The sequence below is a fragment of the Saccopteryx leptura genome, chromosome 2 (genome assembly GCF_036850995.1).
Source record: "Saccopteryx leptura isolate mSacLep1 chromosome 2, mSacLep1_pri_phased_curated, whole genome shotgun sequence".
NCBI classification, from domain to species: Eukaryota; Metazoa; Chordata; class Mammalia; order Chiroptera; family Emballonuridae; genus Saccopteryx; species Saccopteryx leptura.
In genome coordinates this window covers 333,821,146-333,845,804 of record NC_089504.1, presented here as the reverse complement: position 1 = coordinate 333,845,804, position 24,659 = coordinate 333,821,146, and the positions used below count along the sequence as shown (strand labels likewise).

The 24,659-nt window shown below is 55.0% G+C and overlaps 1 protein-coding gene across 5 annotated transcripts in view; it reads left to right on the top strand.

Annotated features, from left to right (window-relative positions):
* Positions 1-24,659, top strand: part of ABR (ABR activator of RhoGEF and GTPase) — a 199,776-nt gene that overhangs the window by 171,204 nt on the left and 3,913 nt on the right. For 4 of the 5 annotated variants that reach the window (XM_066363591.1, XM_066363592.1, XM_066363595.1 and 1 more), the window contains 5 exons: positions 19,778-19,837; positions 20,098-20,207; positions 20,762-20,901; positions 21,998-22,132; positions 22,976-23,081. In XM_066363591.1, the coding sequence (XP_066219688.1) occupies positions 19,778-19,837; positions 20,098-20,207; positions 20,762-20,901; positions 21,998-22,132; positions 22,976-23,081 (551 nt within the window). Of the gene's footprint in view, positions 1-4,885; positions 5,323-19,777; positions 19,838-20,097; positions 20,208-20,761; positions 20,902-21,997; positions 22,133-22,975; positions 23,082-24,659 lie in introns of those variants that run through there. The other variant, XM_066363594.1, reaches the window with a different exon arrangement.

Sequence of the window (24,659 nt, the reverse complement as noted above, 5' to 3'; positions counted from 1 at the left end):
CCTGAGAGAGCCGGTCGCTGACAGTTACCTCCTTGGAGGGGTGGATCCGTGGTGGGGTGGCCAGAGCTCGTTTTGGCTGAGTTAGACCGGAAGCTGTTCAAGGTCCTCTCTACCTGGCAATGGTGGGCATCTATTCAGTGATGGACAAATGAATGAACAGATGAGTAAAAATGTAGCCTGTCTTTGGGCAGGAACCACTGTGGGCTCGCTGTCTGCCACACTCACAGCCTCAGACCCCACTTTGCTCACCACGGCCACCCTGCCTCCCAGCCCTGCTCCCTCAGGGCCTGCTCCATGCTGGTCTCAGGGACCGAGAAGAAACATCCTTGGCAGACCCCCACCACGTGCCTCCCAGCCCTGCTCCCTCAGGGCTTGCTCCATGCTGGTCTCAGGGACCGAGAAGAAACATCCTTGGCAGACCCCCACCACGTGCCTCCCAGCCCTGCTCCCTCGGGGCCTGCTCCATGCTGGTCTCAGGGTATGAGAAGAAACATCCTTGGCAGACCCCCACCACGTGCCTCCAGCCCTGCTCCCTCGGGGCCTGCTCCATGCTGGTCTCAGGGACCGAGAAGAAACATCCTTGGCAGACCCCCACCACGTGCCTCCAGCCCTCATCCGCAGCACAGTCCCAGGCTCCTTGGCTCCCAGCTCCAGCACCCGGGCTCTCGGGGTAGCCTGTTGGGGTCCTCCCTTCCCCCCCGTACTCCAAGCTGTCCTCATTGGGGTGCCTATAGCCTTGGCCTAGCGGGCTGCTCAGAAACCCCTTATCCCGGCTCAGTGTCATTTGATTGAGGACAGGGACAGAGAATCGGGGTTCTAGTCTGGACCTGAAAGGAGATGAAAGTCGTTCCAGTGGGGAAAAGAGGTCACTCCAGGGAAGTGGCAGCAACACCCCAAAGTTCTGAGAAAGAGCCTTTCTTCTGTGTTCACAGGCTAGAGGATTTGCCTGGAAACTGTCCCCACCCCCAGCTGTCACCAAGGCAGCACCGGTGGCAATCTCTCCCTCTCCCGCCCACACATCTCAGGCTGTGCATATTCCCTGTTGACCTTTTTTTCTTCCACGATGCCTCTGCTGATCACTTTAGCCTGATTTTACCTCGGTCACAACTGTGCCAGGTGGCTGGTTCTGGCCACCCCAGGTATACACCGCTCCCTGGGTATAACCCAGGGTCCTGCCCTGCATTTCCATAGGTACAGCCCCTCTCATTCTTCTGGCAGAGAGCCTGGGGAGAGTATGGGAGAGGACCGGACAGTCTACTAGGAATGTTTTTAATTCCAAAGGCAGTGACATCTGTTTGTGTGGGCCTTACCGCCCAGGCTCTGTTTATCCAGTCAGGGGCCCCGTGCATGTCCTCAGAGGCGGGTCCTGCCGTTGTGGCTGGACGGAAGGGGTGGACGGAGCGGGAGGGGACGTGGTCACTTCCTGGGTGGTGAGGACAGCCTGAGCCAAGCCCATCTGGCAAAGATGGTAGGCTAAAGGGACCAGAACTCAGGTGGCTGCTTTTGAGGAATTTGCTGGGAACATTTGTATTATCCAAACCCCCCTGTAGCCTCTGCTCTTAGACCATTGACTCCAGGGAGGACTGAGTCAGGCTTGGGGAAGAGAAGGTGAATTTGTGCTGTCATCAGAGAAAGCCCCCAGCCCCCAGGGAGAAAGAGAAAGATGAGCAGCTCAAGGGAACGGCCTCCTAACAGCTACCCATCTGCTCAGGCGCTTATGTCACCATGGAGACTAGTTGGCCATCTTTCATCCAATCAGAACTGACTTTACCCAGACAAGTGTTGAGCCTGGGTTCCTAAGACAGAAAAGCGTAGAGCTTTGGGAACAGGATCTATTCTGTCCCCCTTCTCCCACACACCTGCAGATGGGGGGCAGGCACACCTTGTACAGCAGTCCCCCAAACTGCATCCTGGGAAATATGACCCAGTTAGAGGGAAGAGGCCTTAGAAGGCCAGCAAGGGGCCAGCTCTGAAGTTAACCGGCCAATGGTACCAAGCACTGGCCACGTGTCTGCAGCAGGTGAATGTGGTCAGTAATTATAATGGCACCTCACCAGCCAGTTATACAACCAGTAGTTTCACGATGCAAAGTCAAGCTGGGTGGCCTTTTTCCACAGCTATTTGGGCCATGCCAACCCCTCCTCCAGGAAGCCTTCCCCAATTCCCTCTGGCTAGAAAGTTTCTCTCTTGTCTCTAGACTTTCATGGCACTTTATCTGTGCTGTTCTTACAGCATTAGACTGGGTTTCTTGAGGGCAAAAACAGTGCTTTGTCCATCTAAGTATGACAGGGTAGGTGCACAATTCATAGGTACCAAATGGATGAGCGCCTTTCCGCCTCCTGTTGAGAGGTGTTTGTGCCCGTGTCTCCTCTCCTCTCTTGGGCTGTCAACTTTGTCAAGTGCAGGCTTTGGATCCATCTCTGTGGTTCCTGAGCCCCTGCCCCAGGGTGAGGCTCACAGTCAAGGCCTCTTGAATGGAGTGACCAGGATGATGAAGTGAGGACTGTGGGAAGGAGTGCCACCTTTCTGGAGGGAGTGGGCTTTGTGGTGGCTGGGGTGGAGAAGCTGTCTGGTCCCTCAGGGGACTAGGGAAATGCTATGTTCAGGGGTAGCACACAGGTGGCCTGGGAGAGGCATGTAAGGGACGGTTCAGGAAGGGTGGCTCAGGCCTCAGCTGGGCAGGGGAGCGGAGGTGTGTCACTGCCTCTGTGGGTCTTGCCCCCTCACCCTGGGGGTGCTGCAAAGGCTGTGTGGCTCAGCCCGTTTAGCTGCAGTGGCTTTAGGCAACTCTAGCTGAGGTATGAGGAGGCTCTGTATATCCTTGGCAGCCCCACCTGTCTACACTGTGCAGAAGGGGGTATGCTGTGTGGAGCCCTTGAGGAGATGGGCCTGGCCTGGGCACCAGGCAGGGACACCTGAAGTCCAGCAGGGCCCCAGGGCCCCACCCCCACCAGCCAAGCAGAAGGCAGTGCAGGACCAGATCCTGCCACACCAGGTATCACAAGGATGAGGGCATAAACTTTGCAGTCAGCAGGACCTCTGTTCATGGCCCCACCTGGCTTTGAGCACGTTGCTCAACTTCTCATCCTTATTTTCCTCAAGTGGGAAATGGGAATGCTAGTACTTAATAAGGTTGGGGGAGCAAATCCATATGTAGGTTTAGTGTGATGTCCATTGCATAGTAAACCCTCAGTTGCCTGACAGGTGGTGGCACAGTGGATAGAGCATTGACCTGGGATGCTGAGGTCCCAGGTTCAAAACCCCAAGGTTGCTGGCTTGAGCAAGGGTCACTGGCTCAGCTGGAGCCCACCCATCAAGGCACAGACCAGAAGCAATCAGTGAACAACTAAAGTGGCGCAAGTACGAATTGATGTTTCTTATCTCTCTCCCTTCCTGTCTCTCTCTCTCAAAGAAAAAAAAAAACCCAAGCTAAAGAAAAAGAAAAAAACTCAGTAAAGGGTAGGTCTTATTATCATCAGGTCTTGGCTATCTGCGGGGAAGCTACCCCTGTCTCAGAAAGCAGCACTGAGGGCTCTGATGTCAAACCCCAAGACCTGTATGCGGGTTGAGACCCAGCAGCATTACAGAGGCCAAGGGCTGGTTTTGTGCCCTAACTCACCGGCCCTGCAGTCAGCCAAGAAATGTCCTGGCTCAGCTTTTCCTGAACCCAAAGATCCAGCCACACTTTAGTGAGTCCCAGCGTTGTGAGCATAACCTCGGGGCAGAACTCTACCTCCCTGAACCCCAGTCTTATCAATTCTATACTTGGGATGATAACACCACATCATAGAAGTTGTGAGACTTAAATGTAACTAGATACTTGAAAGCCCTTTGCATGGGACCATGGTTGACCCTATGAAAATGTTGGTTTCCTTTCTACCCTGTGCCTCGCTGTGCATGGTGTGACATCCCGGACGCCTCTGGGTTTGTGTACCTTAATCTTTTGGGGTTCAGGCCTTTTTCTTTTTTCCAAAACTTGTATTGGAAGTTTTTTCAATGCTCTAATCTGTATTGTCACCTTGCAAAAACGATGATTCTCTTCTCATTCTTTGTTTAAAACATTCACCAACTTGATAGTCAAAGGCAAGTTTGAACATCTCTAGCTCCCAAGGCACCCAGCACAGACAAAGTAGCTGATTGCCCCTTTGCCAGTGGGCATCCTCTGTACCTGGGAACGTAAACCTTTTTGGGGCTTTTCTAGCAAGGTACACAGGGCCATGCTTTAACGTGGCCATGTGAGGAGCTCCTCTTGCTGGGCACCAGTAACCAATGTCATCTTTGGCTTTTGCTTGTATCCCAGAAGAGGGCCCATAGTAACTGATTCCTTCTGGGGCCCCTAAAGCCTAGGTGGCTGCCCTGCTAGGAGGGATCTTCCTTGTTCTTTATATTCTCTGTGGAGGTATGATTGCTGGTACATGCTTGTCTGGCCCTGTCACCAAGTTGGTGAGGAGCAAGGGGCCTTGAGGCAGGAGCTGGGGGTAAGGATGCAGAACTCCAGAACAGTGTGGATCCTTTTCCAGGACAAGGACAGCTGTTGATGGCCAGACACCTCCTGCCCCTGAGCCCTGGCCCCTGGTCACTTCTTCTGGCTTCCCCCAAGCATCCCTCACCCCTGGCTTCAGGGAGCAGTCCGGTGGTGAAGGGGTTAACCAAGGATCTAGAGGAGGAAAGGACTGGATTGTGTTTAGCCGCTTGTCAAACTTTATTTAGTGGGGGCTGGAGGGAGAAAGGCAGGGTCGGTGAGGAGGAGCCCCAGCCTGCCAGGAGTTAAAACCCAGAGGTTGGGTTTTTTGGAGGGGCAGCCTCCAGTGCCTATGAGTCACTTCCTTCGGTGGAGGCGGGGACCTCCCCCTGCGCTGCTGCGGCCGTCAGTGGGTCTGTGGGTCCGTGGCGCCTGCACTTGGGCTGCGGGACCAAGAGGCAAGGAGACAGCCCGGGTGCGGAGTTCTTCCAGCGGCAGTCCCGGGGAGGAGGGACGCAGAGGGGAGGAGAAAGCGGAGGCTCGCACGATGCGCTTCCCAGACCGACTCCAGTAACTGTGCTCGCCCGCGGGAGCTTTGCGCTCCGTACGCTCCCTCTCTACCGCTGTCTCCAGCCGAGGTCTGGTGCCCCTGCCGCTGCCGTGTCTGCCAGAGCTGTCGGGGCCACCCGGCTGCCGGCATGACCGACATCCTGCCTCAGCCTGACTGTAGCCTGAAGGCAGTGTGCGAGCCGCTGGAGCGCTGCTGCCTGGAGCAACTGGAGGAGCCAGGGAACAAGCGGCCCCCCAACACGGGAGCCCGGCTCTGGGGCCGTGTGCGAAGCAAGCTGCTCCGCCAAAAGGTGCTGGTGGGGGCCTGGAGGGGACCCGAGGGGGTGAACTAGAGGCACTGAGAGGGGACCAGAGGGGGTGAACTAGAGGCACTGAGAGGGGGCCAGAGGCTGCTGGGGCTGCTCTGCCCCCTCTTTATGGAGCTCCATTCCCGCTCTGGCCTGATTGGGGAGGCCTGGGACAGAACTGGGGTCTGCATTTAGATCTGCTCTACTGTGGTCTTAATTTGATGATTAATGTTGGTTGCTACCCCCACCGCTGACCCTGGCTGCTTTCTCTACATCTGTCCCTGTCTCAAGAAGAGAGGGGTTGTCTCCTGTGGCAGAGGATTGCCTGGCCCCTGTCTGAGTCTGTCCCGGCAGGGATATGAACAGACTGGGCAAGGGGCTCCCGGGCATCAGTGCTCCCCCCGCCCCGTGCTATTCAGCTAGGACCCCACCCCCTATAGCCAGTGGGCATTGCTGGCTGCCCCTTTGCTGAGGGGCACCAGTGGTGGCACCTCAGCCCCCTCAGCCATGTGAGGTTTCTTTGTTTGGGATTGTGGCATCATTCCCCACCAGGGAGGAAGGGGAGTGTGGGGGGGAGGCAGAGGTGCTGCTGAGTCTGGGGTCTGCAGGCTGCCTCTTCAGGAACCACTCAGCAGACTGCTGGCCCAGGGCCAGCTAGGCACTGGGCAACTCAGTCAGTGGGCCAGGGGTTTCCTGACCCAATGGGCAGCTCAGACCAAGCTGTGCCAGGGAAGACTGCCCATCCTGCTTGTAACCCCAGACCTGGGTGGGGACTAAAATCTGAGATAGAAGCTGACTGTCCTGCAGCTGGGCAGGCTGCCTCCAAGCTGGCGTTAGGCCCTGGCATCGGGCATCCAGCGAGGAACAAGACCCAGTGCCTAGCATACAGCAAGTGCTTGATGACTGTGGACCTAATTAACCATCTGAGCAAAGTGTCACAGGCCACCTGTCCTGGTGGCTAGAGCCATGCCCTCCCAGGTAGTGATAAGGGAGGCTTCGGGTAGTCTGTGTGGCCGGGGGGATTTGCAAGCTCTCCTATCGTTCAGAAGGGGCCCTTTGCGCAAGTTCTCACTGTCAGCCAACATAGAGACTCCTGGCACCTGCCAAGAGGAAGTGATCTTGGGCCTGTTGGCTCCTGGTGTAGTTTTACCCTCTGCCAGTGGGGCACACTTGACCTCCCAGAGGTGACATCAGTCCTGGAAAGTGCTGGGCAGGGCAGCAATTTGAGCTGTCTTACCTTGGCCACTGTGTCACCTTCAGCTTCTCTGGGGACCAGCTAGCAGAGCCCTGCTGGCCTCAGCTGCTACCAGAGCCCCTGTGTGCTGAGGCAGCTTCTGTGCCCGGCAGCATGGAGCCATTTCCCCCTGCACCCTCTCTCCCCGAACCCTGCTGAGGCCAGCAGACACCAGCGCAAAGCTCCTTGTCCAATCCCAAACCTCAAGGTTGGCAAGAAACTGACCCAGCAGGTCTGGCCCAGTGCCAGCCAAACAGAGCCCTTCTGATTTACCTGCACCTTTGGGAAGGTGCCTAGCAGGTAGGAGACAACTTTTAAACCCTAAAATCCCAGATCTTTCTAGACTTTTTTTTTTTTTTTTCTTTCCGTGTGTATTTGTGACTGACAAAGCCAAGAAGCCATTTCAGGAATTCTTCAGTGGGCTTTGCCTCTGGGGGTATCTAATGGCTCTGTGTCTCCTGGTGCTCTCCGGGCAAGAGTGACGGGCCAGCCCGGCGCTGGGCTGCTGGGCTGCTGGGCTGCTGAGCTGGTTGGCGTCAGTGCAACGGCAGGGTGGCTCTGGCCCCGGAACGCTCTGTGTGGCGGGCGATTCTGTCTCCTAGCCCCTGCTGTGTGACAGAGTATGTGGATGTCATGGTCACAGGGTCTGCAACATGGGTGACAGAGGGCCATTCATTCACCCTGCTGTGCCCGCCTTGCTGTGCCCGGGCTGGTGGGTGAGCAGGCTTTCTTGTGGAGCCAGGCCCACTGCCCACTTCCCTTCTTTCGCCAGCTGCGTTAACCTATTTTTTTTGCAGTGTGGCAGGCTCCCTGCCAAGAAAGGGGGCTTAGATCAGGTAGCAGCTTAGGTAGGGTAGAGGAAGGGGGCCAAGTACCGCCCAGCCTGGCAGGAGGGGTTGCCTATTAACTTTGCCCTAAGGATTTGATACTGTGGATGCCTGAGACACCTGTGGTCCTCCTGCTCCCATCTAACTAAAGATTCATTAAAGGCTGGAGGAGTGTGTGTGTGTGACTCATCTGGGGACACTGTGCTGGCGCTGAGGAATTGGTCTGAGCGGAACAGTTCCAGTATGAACCTGTAGGGCCTCTGGCCCAGGGAGTCTGCCGTTGCTAGAAGAGGGGAAGCAGGGACCACTCACAGGCTCTCCTTTGGGTCCCAGGAGGCTGTGTTTGGCGTTATTCTTATCCCCGAGAAGCGTTGTGAGGCTGAAGCCTCGTTCCTGCCTCTTTCTTGGCACTTGGTGTGTTGTGCAAGCGTTTAGCAGAGACACGTGGCGTTTGCGTTTGTGGGTTCTGCCAGTCCTCTTGGCGTTTTAACCTCACATTTCTACTTTCCTTTTTCTTTCTTTTTTTATTTTTTAATTTGCTCCAAATCACACTCAAGGAGACCAGGCTCAGTGTCCTTTCTTCCGTCCTGCCTACTTTCAGATCCTTGGGTTGCACTTTGGAGGGAGACGGGCTGAAAGAGGAACCCCAGACCTCACCCCCTGAAGTGTCCAAAGGTTTTAATGGGGTCGCTTGTGGGAGCCATAGAGGCCTCGGAGGGCCGCAGTGAGGCTGGGCCAGCAGTATGGCCTGGGGGCTGGGGTGGGGGGAATCTAGACCCCACTGTCGCCCTATAGCCAGGGCAGGGTGTGCCACCCTCTGAAGCCAGGCCAGGTACCAGCTGGAGTGGGGAGGCAAGCCGAACTGGCAGCGTCCAGGGGAGTGGGGGAGTTGAGGTTGGTTCCTGCTGATCTTGTCTTTGCTTTGAGGAGTTACCATGTGGGTCTGTGAATTCTCTGCCTCCAAGGAGCTGCTTCTCTCCAGAAGCTGGAGGCCAGCAAGGTAAATTGAGGGTTTGCTGCTGACCCCTAGTTAGTTTTCCTCTCTGTGATGGGGTTTGCTTCTAGGGAGGGTCAGAGATGTTACCCGAGGAAATACAGGAGGAAGAGGCACCTTTGGGCCACTTGTCTGGGAAACCTTAGGGCTCAAAAGGGTCCCTTTCTTTGCCTTCTTGATTGCCGCCACAGGACAGCTCCCAGTCCCTCCCAGAGTCTGATTTAAACAGACAGTTCTTCCTAACCGGTCATGCCAGTTATGCAAACCATACACCCAAGGCTCCTTCAGCCACTCGCTGGTATTGAGGGTACAAGGGTGCTACAGTATAGGGTATAGATATATCTTGAGCTCTTTTACTTTATTTCCTGATCTGGCTCTGGGCATCAAGAAAGATCTTGAAACCTTATGTACCATTCATCTGTCCTGCCCTGGCTGCCTGCTGCTCTGCCCTGGCCCCTACCCCCTGCCCCACCCCTCTCCACCTTGTTTGATCAAGGAAAGGGATCTGTGTCCCATGTCTTCACCATGCGCATGCCCACCCACACCTCTGCAGCGGTCCCTTAGCAGTAGGAGAGGGACTGTGGTGCCTCCCCTGGGGCCTCTGTGTGGGCCGGGATTGTGGCCAGGATTGTGACCAGGCCAGCCAGAGGGTTGGAGGGGAGGGGAGTAACCGCCTTACATCCCTGCAGTCACTGTGCTCTCACAGCACTTCTCACTCCCTAGAGAGAGCACCTTACTCCTGGGGTCACGTGAATGGCCTCCAGACCGCTATGCTCCCACTCCTCCGCTCAGCGGGCTCCCTAGAGAGAGCACCGTACTCCTGGGGTCACGTGAATGGCCTCCAGACCACTGTGCTCCCACTTCTATGCTCAGCGGGCTCCCTAGAGAGAGCACCTTACTCCTGGGGTCACGTGAACGGCCTCCAGACCACTGTGCTCCCACTTCTACACTCAGCGGGCTCCCTAGAGAGAGCACCTTACTCCTGGGGTCACGTGAATGGCCTCCAGACCACTGTGCTCCCACTTCTACACTCAGCGGGCTCCCTAGAGAGAGCACCGTACTCCTGGGGTCACGTGAATGGCCTCCAGACCGCTGTGCTCCCACTTCTCCGCTCAGCGGGCTCCCTAGAGAGAGCACCTTACTCCTGGGGTCACGTGAATGGCCTCCAGACCGCTGTGCTCCCACTTCTCCACTCAGCGGGCTCCCTAGAGGCCTGTGTGATTGCAGAGAGCAGGAGTCCTTGACTCAGACTCTGATGAAGGTTATGGAGTCCCCACCCAGACACAGAGCCACCTAGACACAAAGACACACAAATTGTGTGATATTTTAGAGAGGGTCACAGACCCCAAGGTGGGGAACCCCTTGCTCACTCTAAGTGGACTTGGCAAGGTGCTGTTTCTTCGCACCTGGGGAGGTTAGAAAGGCACTGGTCCTCCCCGGCATGTCTGTGATCCACAGGTGGCTTGGCCAGTTGGCTGTGCTGGGCTTGGTGCCCCAGCTCTTGGATGGCCCTGGGCCAGGGGAGCTGGACCTGGTAACCCGGGCGGTCCCTGAAAGGCCAGAGCTGCCCGCGCCCAGTGCTGCAGGAGGAGCCAGAGGCAGTGCGGCCGCGGGAGGGCAGACACTTTGGAAAGAGCCCAGAAACTTCTACAGTTTGGGGGAGTTGCCTGGCACTGGTAAGCCCTCTAGAAAGGCCCGGCCCTCTGCTGAGTGGCCCTGCCGGCTGCCCACAGTGTCAGGAGCTGATCAGCTGGTGCCATATGGGCTTCTTTTCCCTGTCAGATCATGCTGAGTGCAGGGAGAGGGTCCGTGTTCTGACAGCTCCCAGCACCCTGAAGGAACACATATCCCCCACCCCTGAACCACCCTGCCCAGGCCCCAGGACAAGGCCAGTCAGTCCTGGGTCTGGGTCCCGGTGCCCTGGGGAGGTGGGAAGCAGCTGTGGGAGCTCCCCGGCAGATGCCTGAAGGCAAGGCCTCCTCCTGGGAGAACTCTCACCCCTCAGGCTTGTGTGATATAAGAAGCCGGAGAAGGAAGGGCACCAGGCTGGTGGGGGTTGGGAGGCCTCATTTTTCTACTCTGGAGTCTACTGTTCTAACCTGATGTGTGACCCTGGGCAAATCTCTTCACTTCTCTGGGTCTCTGGCATCAGTATAATGAAGGAGCTGTGCAGGATGATCTCCTAGATTCAATTCACATGATGATTTTGGCTATGTCTCAAGATTCCTATTCCTAAGACTTAAAACTCAACACACTGGGAAAGTCTGGGCGGGAGAGGTCACAGGGCTGCTCTTGGGCCAAGGCCAGCCACTCACTGACTTGGGAGAAGAGAGGCAAGCAGGAATGTAGGCCTTCCCTACCCATGTCCTGAAGGAGCCCCGGTGGAAAGGCGTCGTGTTCTCTGTTCCCCACATCACAGTTAGTTAATGCACTTAGTCCCTGAGTATGGATGGGGGGGCACCTTTAGTGTGCTGGCCGCTCCACAGGTGGCCTGGGTGGAGAGGCCTTGCTCTCAGGGGACTTTCTGCCTATAGAGGAAGTCAGGCAATAAATAAGATTATTTCAGGTGGTACAAGTGCTGTAAAGAAAATTAATGGATTAGAGCAGTGGTAGTCAACCTGCTCCCTACCACCCACTAGTGGGCGTTCCAGCTTTCATGGTGGGTGGTAGCGGAGCAACCAAAGTATAAATAAAAGGATAGATTTAACTATATAGTAAGTTGTTTTATAAAGATTTATTCTGCCAAACTTAGCGAAAATCCGACATAAAGTACTTGGTAAGTAATTATTATTATATGCTTTAACTTGCTGTAACTTTGCTTTATACATTTTATACAGTAAAGTTACTTCCCTACTTTATAAATCACCATTACTGTGGAACTGGTGGGTGGTTAGAAAATTTTACTACTAACAGAGATACAAAAGTGGGCGGTAGGTATAAAAAGGTTGACTACCCCTGGATTAGAGAGTAATGGGGAGGGAGAGGCCTTGCTTAGAGAGATACTTTAGAACTAAGATTTAAATGACAGGGATTCTCGAAGGATCCAGGGACAGTGCATTTCTAGCAGAGTAACTGGCAAGGCACAAACCCTGCCACCAGGGTGGCCATGGTGCGTTCAGAGGTGGACAGAGGCTGCTTGGAGAGTGTGGCTTACCTCGGATGGAGTTCGCAGTGGCCACGTTGTGTAGGGCCTCGCAGGCCACAATGAAGGGTTTGGTTTTTAATCTACGTAAGTACAGGGGGAAGCCCATAGAGTTTGAGCCCGGTTTTAGTGATGCTGGCATGCTTTGAACACAGGCTGAGTACTAGGCATCGTTCTTAGCCATGCTGCCTGTGAGGTGCTATTATTATTAGCCACTCATTTTACATATGGGGAAACTGAGGCTCAGAAAGTGACAGAGATGAGGTCATTTGAGTGGCTTAGTACAGGACCCAGTGCTCAAACCCAGGCAGCCCAAATCTTAGCCATTATGCCATCCAGCCAAGGAGGAGGCCAAAAGCCGACCGGGGGCCTGTGGCTGTTTCTCAGTTGCCCAGTTGTCTGGGTGGCCATGTTGCCAGCCTGCTGGGGTCAGAGCTGTGTGCCCTGCTGGGGTGCTCCTGGATGCAGGGGTCCTGCCCAGCAGCCTTGTGTGTGGCACCCAGCCAGCATCTGTACACAGAAATGGGCAGTTACTTTTGATGGTCTCTAGTGAGCATGAGGCTCGTGGCGTGCAGGGCTCGGGGAACAGCCACTGGGAGGCCCTTCAGCGGACACAGGTGGTAGCATCGCTGGTGGCTCTCGTTCTTACTGACAGGCTCTGGGCCCAGACAGCCTTCCTGGCTGGGAGAGGGAGGATGAAGTCAGCTTCAGAGAAGGGCTTTCATCATTTTTACCAAACTACTCCAAGTTCAGAGGGAGGCCACGGAGCCTACGGTGGTCCAGAAGGCCCTTGCCTTGGCCTGGCCGTGGCAGCTAGTATGAGACTTCCCAGTCAGCACCTCAGCCTCTCGCCTCGGACTTTGACCTCTAAAGTAGCTCCCAGTTGGAGACAGGGCTGCGGAAGGCTGCCTCTGAGCTGTTTTGACCCTGACCAGTTCCTTTTCCTGAGTGGCCCGTCCTTGTTACCCTAGTGCTCCCAACATGTCCCTGAGCCGGGGTGGGGCAGCTTCCTGGCCGCTAGTCACAGGCCTGGTTCTGGGGCGAAGTCTCCAGGCTGTGTGCAGCAGGGAAGGCCGCGGGGGGACCAGCTCTGAAAAGACAGGGCCCCAGTGCTCAAGGAGAATTGCGCCCAGCCTTGGGGTCTCCCACAGCAGCCCAGGTTTGAGTTCTGTCTGCCGCTATGCCCGGCCCAAGGTCTAGAAGTGTGGCAGGCACAGGGCAGTCCAAACCGCTGGAATGCAAAGTGCTGGGGAAGGCAGGTCACCGTGGGTGCTGTGAGGCCAACCTGGCTGCAATAAAAGCCTCATTCAGAGTTGCTAAACCCTTTCCATATGTGGGCCTCTGGGAACTTGAAAGTTCTGTGGAGGGGATTGAGGGGAGGCAAGCTGAGGCAAAGTGGCCTCACCCCAGTGCCTTGCACGAGCCTGTCATGTGGCTGGCCTAGGAGTGGGTGCTGGACCCTGCGGGGTGAGGGCTGGAGGGCAGAGCTTGCTTGGCCTTGGGGGGAAAGCAGGTCTCTGGGAAGATGGGTGAGTTTACTGAACCTGACCCTGGTCTCCCTGAGCCCGCTGCTGAGCTGGAAGCCAGGAGATCGGCCCTGGCATCCCTGTCCCGCCCACCCTGCCACGTTCACGGAACCCTCCCAGGAGGGAGGAGAGGCAGGCTCCTGGCAGCTCCTATCCCCCCCACCCCCCGTTGCCAGCCCTACCATGCCTCTCACGCCTGTGGTCTGTCCCAATGACAGGCTGGCTATGGTGTCTCCAGGGGACCCAGCCCAGAGCATGTGATGCACTTGGAGGAGGGCAGGGGAGAGCCAACCCAGAACCGCCACCGTGGCCACTGGCCTGGGAGCCACAGGAAACGTACCCCGAGTGGGACAAGACACCTGGCGCAGGGCCGGGTCCCGGCCCAACACTCAGCTTCTGGCAGGCTTCCCCAGAAACACGGCCAGCCAGCTCTGCCTCCCGTTCAGTACCCCGGCCCCTCTCAGGGCGACAACTTCAGCATGCTGAATCGACTGCCCTTATTGTTTAGAAGCATTTAGTTTTTGTTAGTCCTAAAAACAACTCTGGGCTTCAAGGGAAGTCCATGTCACCACTGAGGACAGGCCCAGGACGCCAGCCCCCGGACTCGGGGCTCAGGGAGCTGAGGGAGAGCAGTGCTGGCGTGAAGGAGCGGGCCGCGCTCGGCCCAGGGAGGGCCAGAGGGCCAGGAGCTGCGCTGGGGAGGCAGGCTCCCTGGGGCCTCCGGGCCTGTGCTGTGGAAATGACACAGCGAGGCTCTAACGGAAGGGGGTTAGCGTCGCGGGACCGTGGGGAGGGAAGTGGAGGCCTGGGAGGGGGCCCCTCGTGAAGACCGTCTTCGTGGGCCCCATCACCCCGTGAGCACCTGCGTTACACCTCGGAGTAACACCCTGGCGGCTCTCCGGGTCTGTGCCTCCCAGGCCCCAGGGCCGTACTGTGGTTCTGACACTAGTTACACCCGCTGCCCACCTCTGACACTGGTTACACCCGCTGCTGCCTCCTCACTGGGGCCACTGCAGGCTCCTCATTGTAAACTGGAGTAGCCTGTGTGAGGAGATCTCAGGGAAAGGGTGGCGGCAGAAATCCCCAGGAGCCTTTCAGGCCCCCTGCATGGTTGAAGACGTGTGGTGTAGTGGGAAGACTTACCCACTGTCAGAAGGACCCAGGTTTGAGTGTGGGCTCTGTCACCTACCCAGGGAAGCAGGATAGGGACCCCAGACTCTCTGGTGCTGCTGAAATCCCAAGCTCTGGGGGGAAGCGTGAACAACCCTGGAGCCAGAGGGAGGAAGCACTGGGATCCCCTGCCCCCCACTGGTGAGAAACAGGCCGGGAGGAGGGGCTTAGGGGACCCCTGAGGACATTCCCAAAATGAAGGGGAGCCCCCCCATCTGGAAGATGCTCAGGTATGCACAAAGCATCCTCCCCTGCCCTCTGATCCCCTAATACTCAGCCCTCTGCAAGGCCACGGGGGTGTTTCCTGTCCTCAATATGAGGACACTGAAGCCCGAGGAGTCCAGTCGGTCAGCCACCCCAGGCACCTGCAGGACTCCCAGCAGGAGCCCAGCACTTTGTTCAGGGGACCTGGTGGTTCTCTCTTGCACCTCAGTGCCAAGGTCAGCAGCTTCTCTCTGAGAGAGACAGGTCTGAGTATGTGGACGTGATCTGACCAAGTCCCAGTGGTGGCTGTGTATGGCTCACTCACTCATCACTTTCTCTAGAATGTTTTGTTCTGGTTCTGTCTCCTGCCTGGGCCCCAACTTGGGGGAGCCCCACTGTGTGTGTATTTCCTATAGGGTGAAGGAGGGGCCCTCTGGGGGTCTCTCCCAGCCTGACCCTTTGCAGGCTCATCTGCCACCCTCCCTCAGGTGACCTGACGTTCCCCAGGTGCCTGCTCCGCAGGACCAGTGGATGGCCCCGATCTGGGGCTGGAGAGTGGGCAGTCAGGTGTGCCTACCCACTGCCATCCCAGGGGCTGGCTCCTCTGCCCCCAGCACTAATCTAATCAGGAAATAGCAGAGTCCACATTTCCCAGGGGTTATAAATAGCCACAGCAGTTCAGGCAGCATCATTACTCTGGAAAACGTGCCATGTCCCTCTCTACTCTGCACCCTCCCTTCTCTGTATTTAAATGACGTCCTGAAATAGACTTGGCTTCTGGCAGCTGCTGGCCTCCCAGGAGACAGAACTTATCGTGAGGGCGCCGAGGGGCTGAGCAGGCCGCCCTGAGTGGGTTCCAGGGTGCATCTTGGGGAGGGGGTCAGGAATATGGCAGTGGTAGGGACTCGCAGTAAAACTCGGAAGTGCCAGGCCTGGCCTTGGACAGGCTGATGCGTGTAAAATAGCTGCAAATGGTGCTGGCAGGCGCAGAGGGGCAGGGTCTTAGTGCCAGGGGCTGAGGGCTTTCTGGAAGAAGCAGGGCTAGCAGTGGACCTTAGCATCAGGAGTTGCTTTTCCTGTCTCACATGCTCCCAGGACAACGTAGGGCTGCTACTTGGCAGCTAGAACAGAAGTGGTGGGAAGGGAAGTAACGAAGGATTGTACTGGAGGTGGCCTGCCAGCAGCCGGGTCTGCCCACGGTGCCAGACCACACGCCAGGAGCCCTGATGTCTCCTTTCTAAACAAACAACAGTAACGGCAGCCGTCATTGTTGCCAAGAGGTGCCGGCGTCAGGCAAGGGGTTCTACGCGTTATCGTGCAGGTTTAGCAAAGCACATGAGTCAGGGAGACTTGATTCCGTCCCCCAGCTCTCACTTTCCAGATGTGTGGCACTGGGAAAGTTCCTCGTTCTCTTTAAGCCTCCATGTCCTCATCTATAAAATGGGAGCAGCTATGAAGGCATAAACCTATGAGGCTGGTTACGATGATTAATTGGGATGTTGTATATAAAGGGATTGGCATACTGCCAGACTTAGAGGAGATGCTCACAAGTCATCATTTGCTGTTACTGTTTTGCATAACAACCCTCTGAGGTAGGCATGGACACCCTCCACACGGAAACTGAGGTTCTAAGAGGTTAAGTGACTTGCCCCGATTCACACAGTTGAGTGAAGAGTAAACCCCACTCAGGTAGTGTCTAGATGCCACTCCAGGACCCATGGAGGGACCACTGGCTCTGTTGATGGCAACTGCCAGGGGTGCCAGTTCAGATGAGGCTAGGGCAGAAGAGTGGCATTAGGTGAATCTGGCCAAGTGCCATCACCATGAAATCGGCCTTAGGTTCATGCTGATGCCCGGAGAGAGCTGTATTAAAAGGGGCGGTCACTCCAGAAAGTGTGTCCCAGGTTAGCATCTGCCTCTGTCGACAAAGCAGTTGCGATCTCCCTACTCCAAGTCTGTACTGTGCAGGAGGCGCGGTAATTACTTAAGGATGGATTTTAGGGGAAATTTTATTATGATTAATAACAATAATAAAAATAATCAAGACATTGGCCTGACCTGTGGTGGTGCAGTTGATAAAGCATCAACCTGGAACACTGAGGTCACCAGTTCGAAGCAAAGCACATATGAGAGTTGATGCTTCCTGCTCCTCTCCCCTTCTCTCTCTCTCTCTCTCTCTCTCTTTTTCTTTCTCTATCACTCTTCCCTCTCTAAAATGAGTAAGTAAATAAATAAATTTTAAAAAATTAGATAAATAAATAGTCAAGGCAAAATCAAAAGGGGTTGGAACTTAGGTAACCTAAAGTAGAATAAAGGAAATATTCAACACGACAGTAAGTTACCCAACATCACCAGGTGGAGAAACATCAGCCTGGGTTTGAGAGTAATATAGCTAGTTAAAGCAGTACACTAAGGAAAAGAGAATTATGAGAGTGTACAAATCTCACCAAACTGTGGAGGAACAAACACATCACCAGACCGGGAAGCCTCAGCCTGGGCTCCACAGTCGGCCACCCGTCGTGGGAGAGTTCTCTAGAGCTTCAGGGGCAGTCTGAGACCCTACCTATATTATGGGAATTTTTGGTTATAGGCTGTTAAAACGAGGGCCCTTCGTGCATAGCCTCTAGGAACAAAGAAAGGTCACCACATTCCAGAATAATTAACGAGGCTAGCAGTCAAGTGAGAAGACCATCCTTCCTGGGTTCAGGGGACCCTGTAGCAGGACGTCTCATCCCACCCTGAGTAAATGACTCAGTCATTCCTGCAGCCATTTTTGTGACTCTTACTGTTCACGTTCAATTGAGTTCAGATTTGTATATTTTTTATATACTATTCCTCCACACAGGTGGCCCCTGCAGGAGGACAGGGCTGGCGCAGACCCAGGCCCTATGTCCAAGACCCAGCACCCTGGATGGGATGAGGGCTGGTGAGGGTTTGGGACAAAAAAAAAAAGTTTAGAGGGGGAGGAAGGCTTTAGGAAAGGAAACTTGGGGCTTCCTTTGGGAGCCAGTAGGATATTTGGCCTCAAGCCTTCTGGAGTAGAGTCAGGGCAGCAGTAGGCTGGTGACTCCCACTGTTAAAACAGTGGTCTTCAAACTGTGCACAGGCCGCTGGGGATGTACAGAGACTTTCCAACGGGTACATGGCAGTGAGCTTCAGGGGTGTCAGTTTGTAGATGCTCAAATCCCATAGGTGCTATTGTCCAAAACCAGTCACTCTGTGCAGGGCCTTTTGCCATCAGCTCTCTGAGAAGAGCTCCAGCTCACTGGCGGGCTCAGCGCAGGTCGGATACCTCCTGTGTGCACAGCAGAGGGGCCACTTGAAATGTTGGTGTAGGTGTTGAAAAAATGAAAGACTACTTACTGATTGGGTTACAACTCTCTCATGAGTCAGATGGTTTCCCATTCTTCATTTTCTATAGAACTGATGGAAATTGTCAGCTGAGAGACGATTTTTAAATAAATTTTGAGCCTGACCAGGCAGTGGCACAGTGGATAGAGCATCAGACTGAGACGCAGAGGACCTAGTTTCGAAACTCCAAGGTTGCTGGCTTGAGCGCGGGCTCATCCAGCTTGAGCACGGCCTCACCAGCCTGAGCACTGGATCGCTGGCTTGAGCGTGGGATCATAGACATGGCCTCATGGTCGCTGGCTTGAGCCCAGAGGTCACTGGCTTAAGCAAGGGGTCACTCACACTGCTGTAGCATCCCCTCCCCCAGTCAAGGCACATATGAAAAAGCAATCAGTGAACAACGAAGGAGCCACAATGAAGAATTGATGCTTCTCTTCCTTCCTATCTGTCCTTCTCTGTCTCTCTGTCTCTGTTACAAAAATAAATAAATTTTGATAATGGGTATAGGTGCAATTTAACACAAATAACGAGGAAAGAGGTTAGAAATTTCCCTAACATTGCTATGCTATAATAAAACTATTTCCAGCCTCATCTACTTATTTATGTGAACAAGATGTTTCATTCTTTTACATCTTTAAAAATAAAACAAGAAAAATATGAACAAGACATGCTGAACCCTGTTTTAGCCGAGCAAAAACTAATACTTGAATACATCCATGAACTAAAACAGAAAACTGCTCTGTCCATCTGATTTAAAGATGGGGTTCCACCAACATGGTACTTTCCTGCTGAATACTTATTACAATTTATAATGTGTTGGGTAATATTTTTATTGCATACTGCTAATTATTGTAATAACTATTATAATCCAGAATATGTTGTGAATATTTGGAGCCTTGTGGTCCAAGGAAATTTTTCCTTTCCATTTATTACAGATACTTTTGTTGAAATGAAATAGAATAGGGCGATGAATAAAAGACTTTGAAATTTTAAAAAATACAAACTAGAGCAAATTTCTTTGGGGAAACAGAATAGAAACAAATTCGAGGAGAAAAAGAAGCAATGTAAGGTTTCTACAAGGGAGACCGGAATAGTGTGTTCGTGTCTTTTTTAAGTGGGTATCAGTGGCTATCAAATCACTATGGTATTTGGACTTCACTGAACACATTTAAAAGAATGAGGTAACAGTTTTAGTTTAAGCTATAAATATTTATATTAATTTGGAAATACACATATGTTGATTTAAAAATGTGCCAGGGGGTGCATAGTTTTTTAGATTTTGTGGGTGCACCAGGAAAAACAGTTTGAAGGCCATTGGGTTAGAGAAGTGGAGTCCTCTATGAGGGATTCCTCTGAGCCTCCTATCATCCCCATCTCCCTGGGGCTCCCGCCCAGTTTGGGGGCCACCCACTTACCCCCGTACTCTCACTGAGTCTTCACAACAATCCAGCGAGGAAGGTTCGTTCTGTTACTGACTGCAGTGAACAGATGCAACAGATGAGGCTTTAGTGAAGTTGAAACTTCCCGAGGTCATGCAGCTGCAAGCGGCCGAGCCAGGATGCAGACCCAGCAGTCTGACCCTGAGACGGGGCTCTTTACCTCCACGTTGCACTGCCTCCCACTGCACCCCCACTGCACGACTTCATCCCCTCCTGTCGACTCCCGTTCAGGTAGTCAGCCAGGTTGCTTCCTGTTTGTGAGCCTGTTTCTGCATATGTGAAATGGGTGGTCATCCCACTGTGGTGGTCAGGAATGAGTGATATATGATGGGCAAAAGCCCCTAACAGTGTGCCCTCCTCCTTCACCGAGTAGGGGCCGGTCCCTCACTAGCCAGGGCAGGAGGGGCTGAGGGCTGAAGCTACCCTGAAGGGTTGATATCGGGCCCCATTCCGCCTTCCTGACCAGTTAGCCAGCTTATGAGCAGTGGCTGAAGAACAGAGTGATCTCTGGCTTGGTCTCTGAGCTGTCATATCTTTCTCACTCACATTCCCTTTCTTTCTGTCTTCACAGTTGGATCCACAAACCGTAGAAACCAAGAACTGGCACACAGATGTGATTGAGATGAACGGGGTGAGCTGGAGAGATAAGACGTGTCTGCGCAGTGGGTGGGAAGCCCGGCCTCTAGCTGGTGTCCTTGGGCTGCTAGCCGGCCCCTGTCCCCTTAGCCCAGTCCCTGTCCTTCTCCACCTGCATCCTTCCCGCGCTCACTCTGCTGGCATTTCAGGGAGCCCCGGGCGCTAGAGGCAGGCCTTGTTTGCAGTCCTGGGGAGGGGGGCCCCAGGTTTAGGGGCACTCCTCAGGCACTCATGCCCTGCCTCACCCCCAACCAGATCAAAGTGGAATTCTCCATGAAATTTACCAGCCGAGATATGAGCCTGAAGAGGACCCCCTCCAAAAAGCAGACCGGCGTCTTTGGTGTGAAGATCAGCGTGGTGACTAAGTAGGTGCTGCCTCCCGTGTCTGGGTGCCGTTGTTAGTGCCCAGGGTCGCTGCCAGCCCTCGCCTTCAGCCTGCCCTGCCCTGGCCTGCCCTGCCCGCGCCTGGCTCCTAGTCAGTCATCCTCCAGTGCAGTAGTCACGATGGCACATTTGGAGGCCAGAAGTGTCCCGCAGAGGTGTATTCTGTCTCACATGCAACTTGAGAAATAAATGAGCCAGCACTTACACATTAGGAGAGTGCATCTGAAAATGCCAGGTCATCAGCTTCTTGTAACAAATGGGAAGATTTGACAACTGGAAGCCCACATTTTAACGTGGCAGAGGCTGGCTGGAATCCAGAGAGCAGCTGCCCCTCGGGGAAGAGCATGCATGCCCAGCTCACCACCACCCCTTGTCTCCAGGACCTGACCCCCTCCCTCATATAGATTCCCGGCGAGGTCTTCCATAGCATTTGTATCTGAGACCTCTGTTCTAAGGAGCCTTCCTTCCTCAGAGTCTTTGGGCTTATCTCCCAAAACTTCCAGCCTTTGTCCTCCCTCACGTCCCCTCCCTCCAGGCGGGAGCGCTCCAAGGTGCCCTACATCGTCCGGCAGTGTGTGGAGGAGGTGGAGAAGAGGGGCATCGAGGAGGTCGGCATCTACCGGATATCCGGGGTGGCCACGGACATCCAGGCGCTGAAGGCCGTCTTCGATGCCAGTGAGTCTGGGCGGCCCAGCCCGGGAGGTGGTGGTGAGGTGGTGCTCTAGCAGGCTCGTAGGGCTGGGGGGAGGCCCCAGTGGAACCTGGAGGCCTTCTTCATGGAGAGGTCCCGATGAGCTGATGGCAGAGGTGCCCTGGTCTGTGGACTACAGTCCGGTGGCACAGGGTGGACCATTTCTGAGTCCCTGTGGCAAGGGCTCTTCCTGCACTTTGTCACATAATCCCCCGCCCCTCCAACCTCTTCTCCATTGTTACAGATAAGGAAACTGAGACTCAGAGAGGTCAAGTCACCTGCCCTGGCTTAACTGAGCTTGTAGGTTTTGAGTCTAACTTAAACTCGGATCTTTCGGACTCCAGAGTCAGAAAAGTTTGTGGCTTTCTCGCTAGCTCCCAAGTTCCTGGGGGGGTGCAAGGAGAGGAAAGACTCTGAGCCTGGGCTGGCTGGCTCAGGCTCCCCTCTGCCATCGCCGGGGCCCCACGCACCCCTGGGAGGGGCATTGTCGTCTCTAGTTTTGACTGCAAACTCCTCAGCGGCGGGCCTGACCTTTCTTTTTTCTTTCTCCCATGTTGGGTGTTCAGGCTGCAGGAGCAACACACCAGTAGTTAGGGAACCAGAACTGGCCATGCAGTGCTGATTCTGCAGGAGCTGAGAGGGGGCCCAAGGGTGTCCCTGGGCGGCTGCCAAGCAGACGTGTACTGGAGGCCTGGGGTGAGGGGTGGGGGCTGGGGACGTGCAGGCGCATGGCTCCTCTGTGCAGCCTGGAAGCTGAGGCTTTGTTGGAACATGATTTTAGGTGTAAAAACTGCAGTGCCTTCCAGAGAAGGGCTTAGCAGTGAGGGTATTCCAGGTGGCAGGAGGGTGTGTGACACATGGTTTGAGCATGGCTCCAGAACTCTGGATGATGCCTTCCCCCTCCCCACCATGGATTTGAGTCACAGACCACCTGTGGGCATGACCTGTACCCTGCCTTTCTGGGGAAGACCAGACCAGAGACAGAGTGGGTGGTCACCCCTGGTAGGTGAAGGAAGGATGGGGAATAGGAAAGAGGTGGCTCAGGCCAGTGTGGCCTCTGACCTCGTACCTCCTCTATAGATAACAAGGACATCCTGCTGATGCTGAGTGACATGGACATCAATGCCATTGCTGGCACCCTCAAGCTCTACTTCCGAGAGCTGCCCGAGCCCCTCCTCACAGACCGACTTTACCCTGCCTTCATGGAGGGCATTGGTGAGGCTCTGGGGACCTGGGGGCTGGGCGGAGCCAGGCCTCCTGGCCTGGGGAGTAGAGCGCAGCTTCTCTTGTTCATTGATCTGCCCAGTGCACCTGAGCCAGAGGCTAGAGCCCCTCTTACCTGCCTCTCTCCCCTCTTGTCCTACGGGCTACCTTCTGTGCTTCCTCCTTGGGCTACTTTCTGTGCTTCTTCCTTGCTTGGAAACCTCGGAATCCAAGGAAATCTGCCCTGCAGCAGGTGGTCAGTGGCCAGCACCCCAGAGCCAAGGAAGTACCTGGTTAGCTGGAGTGCAGTTGAGATGGCTGGTGCTGAGCCTTCCGGGAGCACTGTCATCTCTCAGCTGTGCCATGGGGAGGCAGCAGAGGGCTCTGGCCAGCAGGACTCTGGCCTCTACCCCCCCCCCCCCCCGGGCCAAAATCCAGGCCTGGGTGCATCCCTCCTGCCTTCTTCCTCTGGGGCAGATCAGGGCTTCAGCCACCATGAGAAATAAGGAGCCCCATGGAAGGCTGCTCACTGCTGCACTCCGGCATTGGACATGATTAACAGGGAAATTCACGCCAGGGTCAGCATTTGTATAAACTTAGCCTTTTGGGCCTGTGTGTGAGGGGAGTAAGGGTGTCTGCTCCCCACCGGCCTGCCTCCTGGCTGAGTTACTGGCTGTGGATGGGGCCTCCTGGAGGAACTGGCTGTTACTAGCCGTGTGAAGATAGCCAGCCCTTCCCTGCAGGGTCTGTGTCCCTGCCCCCAGGCAGCCTGGCTCTCCCTTAGGGTCCGGCAGCCTCCTGACCACGGAGTCTGCCTGGGAGCCAGGCCTGCCCTAGCCCCGTCTCTCCCCACAGCCCTGTCAGACCCTGCTGCCAAGGAAAACTGCATGATGCATCTGCTCCGCTCCCTGCCCGACCCCAACCTCATTACCTTCCTCTTCCTGCTGGAACACTTGAAAAGGTAATGGACTGGGGCCCAGGCGGAGGTGGTGGGTGGGCTGGGAGCCCAGGGCAGGCACCTGCTAGGGAGGACGCACCTGCTGTGAGCCCCACCTCCTCGTGGGTGCTGGCCTCTTCTGGGCCATCCATAGCAGGGCGAGAGTTTGCTTTCCGCATTTTTACACTCAAATTCTTTTTGGAGAAATATTTGAGTCCTAATAACAACCTGAAATATTAGCCATAGAATAGAGAGGCAGGCCGCGGCCGGTTGGCTCAGCGGTAGAGCGTTGGCCCGGCGTGTGGATATCCGGGTTTGATTCCTGGTCAGGGCACACAGGAGAAGTCCCCATCTGCTTCTCCACCCCTCCCTTAAAAAAAAAAAAGAATTTTAAGGCAGGGCTAAAGCCAAAAACCATAGATGAATTTTGCAGTCAGTGGGTCATTCAGTGTACTTAGCACATTTTCAGTGGAGAGAATGGGCAGCGTCAGGGTGCGCTGCCGGCAGGGAGCGTGCAAGCGTATCCCCTTCTGTTCAGTCACATCAGCTGCGTACAGCTTTACAATGTCAGGCGTGTTTGTTATTTTGTGTCATGGTCAAAAAAGTTAGAAACCCCCTGGTCTTGACCACGCCTTATCTAACTAACCAGATAGGGAGCGGTCACCAGCCCAGCAGGGATTTGTGTGGTTTTAACAGGGCTCTTAAGTCTTGGGCTCAAAAGTGAAAGATAAGGACACTTTCAAGGCTAGTTTAAGTTTAAACTTTGCTGCAGACCTCAACTTGTCTGGAGTATGAGTGGGAAGGAGAAGTCCCCAGGTGTCCCTTAAATCCACCACCAGGGGCCAGGGAGCCTGGAGAGGGGGCTGTGCTGTGGGCCAGGTCCTCCTGGAGCTCAGCCCCGCCCTGGGCCCAGGCTCCCAGCTCCAGTTTGGCTGGGCCGGGCTCAGGAGGGCCAGCCCAGACCTGGAAATGCCTTGGGGCTGCTGTCTTGTTTTTCCCATTATGAGACATTTTTCCCTATGGTTTGGCCAGACCAAAGCCCCAACCAATTCCCAAATAGTTTGGCGAGCACTGTGGGCAGGACACACAGAGGAGTGGGAAGGGAAAATTCATTAGGTTTTCCACCCTGGGAACCAGGCACAGTCTGTTCCCACATGTGGGCCCCTGGCCCTGTGTTTGTGTTAGGGGCCAGGCCAACTGCACAGCTGCCTCCTGACATGGCAGTGTTTGTCTCCCACTTCCAAAGCAGTCAGCGGGCACATCCATGACTGGCCTGGAGGTGGGAATGATGGTATTGGGAGTGAGGTGAGAGGCCTGCTCAGGGCGGGCTGGTCTCAGCCCCAGAAGCATTTCCTAGGACGGGGGAGGCCCAGGGCCTCTCTGGTATGTTGGGTAGTGCTGGACTGCCTGATACCAGCACAGACGGCAGCCCCTGCTGTCACTCAAGGAAGTATCTCCAGAGCATCTGGCCTGTTATACAAGAGAAGCAGAGGAAGATCCCAAGGGAGGCAACTCTGGGGTCCCGAGAGACAGACCCTTCTGGAAAGGAGTGGGAACAGCCCGGGCTCCGTCTCGGATTAGGGTTGTTCCTACACAACACAG